Source organism: Mastomys coucha, unplaced genomic scaffold (assembly GCF_008632895.1).
Source record: "Mastomys coucha isolate ucsf_1 unplaced genomic scaffold, UCSF_Mcou_1 pScaffold22, whole genome shotgun sequence".
In the NCBI taxonomy this organism is placed as follows: domain Eukaryota; kingdom Metazoa; phylum Chordata; class Mammalia; order Rodentia; family Muridae; genus Mastomys; species Mastomys coucha.
In genome coordinates, this window is record NW_022196905.1 from 255,251,650 (window position 1) to 255,259,439 (window position 7,790).

The 7,790-nt window shown below is 43.7% G+C and overlaps 1 protein-coding gene across 2 annotated transcripts in view; it reads right to left on the bottom strand.

Annotated features, from left to right (window-relative positions):
• Cmc2 (C-X9-C motif containing 2) overlaps positions 1 to 7,671 on the bottom strand; it is a 25,428-nt gene extending 17,757 nt beyond the window's left edge. Inside the window, exon 1 of one of the 2 annotated variants that reach the window (XM_031341523.1) lies at positions 7,526 to 7,671. In XM_031341523.1, coding sequence (XP_031197383.1) covers positions 7,526 to 7,640 — 115 coding nt within the window. In that variant the 5' untranslated portion in view covers positions 7,641 to 7,671. The remainder of the gene's footprint in view (positions 1 to 7,525) is intronic. The other variant, XM_031341521.1, reaches the window with a different exon arrangement.
• Between the last annotated feature and the right edge of the window lie 119 nt (positions 7,672 to 7,790).

Consider the following 7,790-nt stretch of genomic DNA (forward strand, 5'->3'; position numbering starts at 1 on the left):
AAAGAAAATGAAAAGTCAGCCGGGCAGTGGTGGGTGCACGCCTTTAATCCCAGCACTTGGGAGGCAGAGGCAGGTAGATTTCAGGTAGATTTCTGAGTTGGAGGCCAGCCTGGTCTACAGAGTGAGTTCCAGGCCAGCCAGAGCTATACAGAGAAACCCTGTCTCGAAAAACAAAAATAAAAAATAAAAATAAAAAAAAAAAAGTCCCAGGCTGCCAAGATGGCTCAGCAGATAAAAGCACTTGCTGACAAGCCTGCTGACCAAGTTTCTGATCCCCAGGACCCACATGGTGAAAGAGTTAACTCTCAGAAGCCACACAAGCACCACAGCACACACGTGCCCACACACATACACACACTGTAGCGAGCAGAGGAAACCCTGAGTGAGTTAAGTCCCAGGTAAATGTGTTTATTGACATAGTCACAGCCATATCAGAGACTCCAGACCCTCAGACCCATGGAGAAAACGGCAAAGCCTTCCCTTCTGGTCTGTGTGTGAAGAAATGCCCACCATAGCTTTCTCCTCCACCCCAACTCCCCTACAGAGAGTGCTCCTACAGATATTAGCTAAACCTGTCTCCTGGACCCAGCTGTCTACCATAAGCCCTGTCTCCTTATCTGCGTGCAATAACCCACTGTCTTCCTTGATTCAGCTGCATGAATAACCCCACCTCCCTGTTCAACTCTGCACAATAAGCAAGCTGAGTTGAGGAGGGTGCTGTTTCTCCAGCCAAGAGCCCAGACCACCTGACCCAGCTTTCCTGTCTGTGTGTCATCTGTCTTTTCTTCATTCCCTCATCCCCCCAGTCATGTCTGTCCTTGGAGTTGTCTTGGATGTGGCAACATACAAAAATAGAGAGATATAATTTTAAGACATTAAATTGAGATATTTCCACTTGGGTGGTGTAATGGTTTATATATGCTTGGCCCAAAGAGTGGCACTACTAGGAGGTGTGGCCTTATTGGAGTAAGTGTGTCACTGTGGGTGTGGCCTTAAGACCCTCATCCTAGCTGCCTGGAAGTCAGTCTTCCACTAGCAGCCATGCTCCCACCTTGATGATACTGGACTGAACCTCTGAACCTGTAAGCCAGACCCAATTAAATGTTGTCCTTATAAGTGTTGCCTTGGTCATGGTGTCTGTTCATAGTAGTGAAACCCTAACTAAGACAGGTGGTGATAGTGTGACAGTGTCATCAGCTCTAGCATGCTTACAGTTCTAGTGTCCAGTCTGACAGCTCTGCACAGGTTGAGGAAACAGGGTAGGTATGGTTGGAATCTCTGTAATTTCTGATCAGTTTCACTATGAACCTAAAACTACTCTAGAAACTACAATCTATTCAAAGAAACCACAAAGAGATTTGTAGACCGTTATCTAAGAACGAAAAAAGGTCTACAATTCAGTAAAACGATCCAATTTGTAAGAGCCATTAGATGGGCAAAAGACAGGAAGAAATACTTCTACAATATAAGAATAGTTAAGTTTATGAAGCCCATAAAAATATACTCAACACAAGAGCTCATAGTCTTCCAGAGGACCCGGGATTCGGTTCCCAGCATCCACATCAGGTAGTTCCCAACCACCTGGGAAGTCCAGCTCCAGAAGATCCGATGTCTTCACTAGACTCCGCAGGCCCTACATTCAAATGTACACACAACAACACACAAGTATGCACATTTACATAAAAATGCAGTGCCGGTTACCTCAAATATCACTGAATGTTGTACTGAAAGTGAAAACATAAAGGCTTTGTGGACGCTCACCATTAACATACACACTCAAGCACAATGAGCGGCAGGAGAGCCTGCAGCACTGAACTATGGTATAGAGAGGTTCAAGAAAAGCTTGTGGAAGGCAAAGGTAATGACACTTGCTGGTTTAGTAAAAATCGTATTTTCCAGAAAAATGACATGTTTTGACTTCCCACTTTCTGGGGTTTGTGATGTATTTCATCACACAAGAGCATCCTGTATCAGCCTGTCAGCATTCACAAATCTCTCACTACAGCTGTCCACGTCTTCTAGCATCTGTATGACCCAGCTAGTAGCAAATGCTTCTGCCAGTTTCCTGGTTGTGAACTTTTTTGGTGCCTTAGGCATGATAACTTCTTCCTCTGTTTCAACTGCTTTCCTTCCCTCTTCCTGCAGTTCCATCAGATCTTCATCCTGACAATCTCATGAATCTCTTCCTCATTGATGTCCAATTCCAGCCATTTCCCTAGAGCTAACATCTTGTTACTGACTCTATCGACAGCATCTTCATCAAAGTCTTTGAGTGGACTCACATGCATCTTCAGGACACTCCTCCAGAGGCAGTTCACGCACTGCTGGGTGATTTCTCCCATGCAGCAGCAATATTCCAGATGGCACACCGGATGGTGATACCTTTCCAAAACCCTAGGAGTGTTTGGAAAAACTCCAAGGCTTCCTCGGCCTGAGCAAATGCCTGGTCTGAACTGTGTGCTTCAAAAGCAGCTATTGCACCCTAGACCATTGGTGGGAAAAGCATGACAGTGTTCAGTAGCAGGCACAACACTTTCACATCAGGATGCATGTCAACCATGTCCATCAATGTCTGTGGCGTCAGAAGGATCATGAATGGGATGCTGCTTTACCTATGATATCTCTAGCTTGTAGGATAAAACAGTTCAGAAACCAATCCTCCAACACAGCCAATATCATCTGCTTTCTTGTTATGGCAATAGAAAACCGAAGTGTGCGTTGGCTCACATTCTTGAATGTTGTAGGATTCTCCAAATGGTAGGTCAGAAAAGGCTTTAGTTTGAATCCCGCAACATTTCCTCCCAAATGCAGAGTTACATGGTCTTTGAATCCCAGTACTATCTTGCATTCCGGATGAGCATATGCACATTCTGGAACCAGAACAAGCTGGTTTCATCAACATTAAATATCTGCTTCTGGTAGGTATTTCTAGTCCACAATTACCCCATGCAATGCTTCCTTAAAAGCTTCAGCACAGTCAATAGCAGCAGCTATTGCCCCACCACTGACCTTAGTAGTATGAAAATGATGCTTTTTAAGGCACAGGAATCACCCATAGCCTGCCGTAAACATCTGTGTATATGTAGGACCAGTGTACTTGTTGAACATGTTAGAAAGGCTCAGCCTGGCTCCTCAGCAGGCTGAGTGACAGGCACCTCTGCACATGCTCTTCTGTCCACCCCAAGTCATTTTTCTATTTCGTTGATCGGTCCAGCTCTCTTAGTAACAATGGTGGACTTACTGAAGAATACTGATGATTTTACAGCCCCACTGATCCCCTCATCCTTCAAGATAGTTGAGACTGTGGACTGGGAAACTCCTGACTCCCATGGGATGACCATCACTGGCTGGCCATCTTCATACTGGGCAATTATTTTGAGTTTCATCTCTAGAGTAATCACCTTCCTCCTTTTCTTCACACCAAAAGCAGGGCACACAGAAGGGCGTTTTGTAGGCATTATGGGATACCAAACCACAATATCCAAAAGCACGGGCAGCACAGATACTGTAAAGTTTCCCTTGTGGCCCTGAGGCTGACTGGGAGCTATGGCCAGGCGCTGCGACCTGCCATCAAGACACCACTCCTTCAGCCAGGAAGAGGACCAAAGGCAACACCCAACAATGGGTTTCTACTGCACTGTTTCTGCAGCACTCGGAGGTGAACCACCTTTGCATCAGAAGCCAGGCAATACCAAGCAAGGTTAGGGGGAGGAGAGACGATCTCCTGTCCCACTGCAGGGGTATGCCGATACCTAGATAAAGTAGGACACACACTCATTCAGCTCAGTAGCAGCAGCATAGCTGGTCATCTACCCAGGCAAGGAAAGCCTGATCTCACACTAAGACCTATGCGAACATATGCAGAAGCATTATTCTTTTATTATTACAATGTTTTTTTTAAATAGGGTCTTACCATGCAACCCTGGCTGATCTGGAACTCACAATATAGACCAGACTGGCCTTGATATGAGAGATCTGCAGGTCTCAGCTTTCAAAGCCTCCACACCTGGCTGGGAGCAGAATGTAAAGCCACCCAGCATCTAATAACCAAGTAAACATATAAACAAGTGTGGCCTAACTATACAATAGGTACTCATTAGCTACATGCTCTAATCCTGATGGAAAGTGGACACCAGAGACTACAATATTGAGACAGTTTTTACAAAAGGTCACATTCGTGTTCACAGAAACAGAAATCCAGCCACTAGTTGACTAGGAATAAAGTCGAAAATGAGGGTTAATTTGTAAATGGACATAAACTTCTTAAAGTGATTAAAGGTCCTGGTAATGGCTGTACAATTCTACAAATGGACTAAAATCGCTGAACTCACTTCAGTGGGCAAATCTGGTATGTACATTATACTTCAATTTTTCTTATTTAAAAAAATCTGAGAAATAAGTATTTATTTCTGAAATTCACAAACTGCCCACTTCAATTCCAACAAATACCAAAGAAATCCTAAATAAATAATTCCCAAGGACTAAAGCAAAGCCAGTACCTTAAGTTGCAATTTTAACCACTATCTTCTCAATTCAGAAACCACCAAACATATACCTACACCACAGCTAGAGACCACAAATCAGCCTGTTCCACCCAGCTAAGATTTGAAATGGAAAATGGAAACACAGCCAAGTTCAGACTGTTTGCTCTGCACTGACTACAAGGTTACATATTATAATTATTATTATTATTATTATTATTATTATTATTATTATTATTATTATTTACTTTATGTATATAAGTGCTCTATTTTCATGTATTCCAGAAGAAGGAATTAGATTCCATTACAGATGTTTGTGAGCCACCATGTGGTTGCTGGGAATTGAACTCAAGACCTCTGGAAGAGCAGTCAGTGCTCTTAACCGCTGAGCCATCTCTAGAGTCCTACAGGTTGTTTCAATGACACAAATTTCATGCCTCAGAAGCATGAAGTTTGATATCATTCATCTACGTAAGCCATCAGTCACTGTTAAAGCAGTAAGCACCAACATCTACCATGTGTAATAATGTAACAGAACACAGAATGTAGTTAAGTTTGTTTTCATCTCACTTGTATTTTCTGAAGATACAGATTTGCCACCTAGAAAATGACTCGAATATTTCACTTCAAAAATGTACTTGTCAAAATATTTTTGTACATTTTGATCAAGCAGCCCTCAAATTTGTTCTTTATAGGTCAAACACAAACTTAAGATGTTCTGAGCTATTTAATTAGCAAAGCAGACATATGGTCTCCAACTTCTGATGGCCCACCTTATAATTTCTCAATTTCATTATCATAGAAAGATGAGATGCATTTAGGACCTGTTGTTCAAATCTTAAGCTTTTCATAAACTAGTAAAGTAGGTCAATGCTTTCTCTTGGTACTGGGTAGTGGTAACCAGTCCTGGCTCTTGAGTCACACAATGTAGAGAAACTATCTATGCACTATGAGTATACTGGATGGCTATTATTCATTGAAGCACTGAGTTTTCTGTTTCCACAATCTTTTCATGTCCGGAAAAATGCATATCTATGTATCATAACATATACAATAGTTTATTTAAAAAGAGGGTTTGTGTTAAGATTCTGGTCCACCTTAAACATTCTGGGTAGGATGGCATAAACCAGGGGAAGTTTTGGTGGTCAGTCCATTAGGTACACCGAATACATTGTGTTTTTCAGAGCTGAGGGTCAAACCAAGGGCTGTGTATCATATCAACCAAGCACTAGCCCTTTAAATGAAGTTTTGAACTTACAGTGCATTTATCTGGCCATAATCCTACCACATATTAATAAGCATCCATAGCTGAGAAGGCATTTGGCCAATAATCTATATATGCATATCACAGACAAACATGAATACACATAATTACATGTATTTTCTTCCCATCATAACAAAAGTTTACTTAAAATGTGTATATTACTACAATACTAGCCAGAAAAAAGAAAAATTGCTTTCATTTTATTTTTAACTGAGAAATAAAGCTGGGCTCTTCTCATTGCTTATCCTAGATGGCTGTTTCAAAGAATAAAATGTTAATTTTGTTTTCTTCCACTCTTGGCAAGAAGAGTGCTATTTGACGTGAGCCCTCAACATTCAACCTTATCGAACAAATTCCTTGATTCTTTGCTTTAGGCACCAGGAGGCACATTTTTAAATAGAGAGACTCTCATACGAAGAAATGCCTGATAACAGAAGGTATTATAATAGGTGACATCCCTATATTTTAATGCCACCTGTGTTTCTTTTAGAAAGATTTTTTTGCTACCATGGCTGCCCAAGAAAGAAACTTACACTACAGTTGCCGTTGCTAACAGTTTAAAATAAGCAAGGAGCTGAGGAGATGTTTGGTGGGTACTCTTGCTGTGCCTTGGGTGTCTGCAACCCTTAATGAGGAGACAGGGATAGGCAGACCCCAAGAAGGTGCTCATGGTCAGCCAAGCCAGCCAAAACAGCAAGCTAACACAGTTAAGGAGGAAACAGGTATCAAATCCGTAAGGCAGAGAGAGACAGAGCATGAAGCTTGACTGGACTGAGGTCAGCCCCATCCCAAAACAGACATGTACAAACACACCATACACTAATTTAGGCCAGCAAGTGCATGATGACTTGAATTCAGTCTTCAAAACACACATGGTGGAAGGAGAAAACTAACTCCAGTGAGCATCTTCTGACAGACAGACAGACAGACAGACAGACAGACACACACACACACACACACACACACACACACACACACACACACGAGTGCAATCACATCTCAGATAGAAAAGATAACAGTCACATTGCTTACTACTGTTGAATTCCACTAAACTGCTTCTCAAAAGCATAGGTCTCCTCTGCATCATTCTGGAACAATCTCTTACTAGTACCAGGTGGGCAGGTAAGCATTCTTCTAAGACTAGGGGAATTTTAGAGGAAAAAAGAAGTCAGTCACTGGGTGGTGGTGGCGCACGCCTTTAATCCCAGCACTTGGGAGGCAGAGGCAGGTGGATTTCTGAGTTCGAGGCCAGCCTGGTCTACAGAGTTCCAGGACAGCCAGGGCTACACAGAGAAACCCTGTCTCGAAAAAACAAAAACAAACAGAAGAAAAACAAAAGAAAACACACTCACAGTCATCTTCGAAGCCTATATAACGGGCCCTAAAAGTTACTTTCCTTGCCATGTGTACCGTGGGGGATCTTTACAGATAACCACATCACCAGCCAATTAAGTGACTTTTCAGTAAAGGAACTTCGACCGCAGCTCCCTAGATTAGTAACCATCCAGAACAGTTAGCTCACTGCGCCCTCAGTGTCACTCATCTCCAAAGTTTTGCGGCCGGGTACGAGGCGCGCGCCCAAGGTCGCAACGCCAGCGAGCGACGGGCAGATCTCAGAGGTGTGACAGCTCATGCCCGCGGCTCACCAAGCGAGAGTTCCTAACAAAAGTCCAAGGGCAGGGACATGGGTGCATCTAGCGCCGCCTGGGAAGCTAAAGAGCCGCGTCCTCCCGCCGCAGGCAACCTGACGCCCGGAGGCTGAAGGACACCCGACACTCACCGTCACTCAAGCCCCACAAGAAGCACAGAAAAAGAAGTGACGGACACAGGGCCCGCAGCTCCCTCGGGAGTACGATCCTGCCCCACTCTCCGCGCAGGCGCCATCCCGAACACATCGCCCCGCCTGGACGAGTCCATTGTCCCAGGCTGAAGGGGGATCTACCGCCATTCCACCGGGGCTCGGCGAGGACAGCACACAGCACTGAGTTCCAGGCGGAATTCAAGCGGAGAACATATTTATTCACCTGATCCTGTCTCTGAATAGA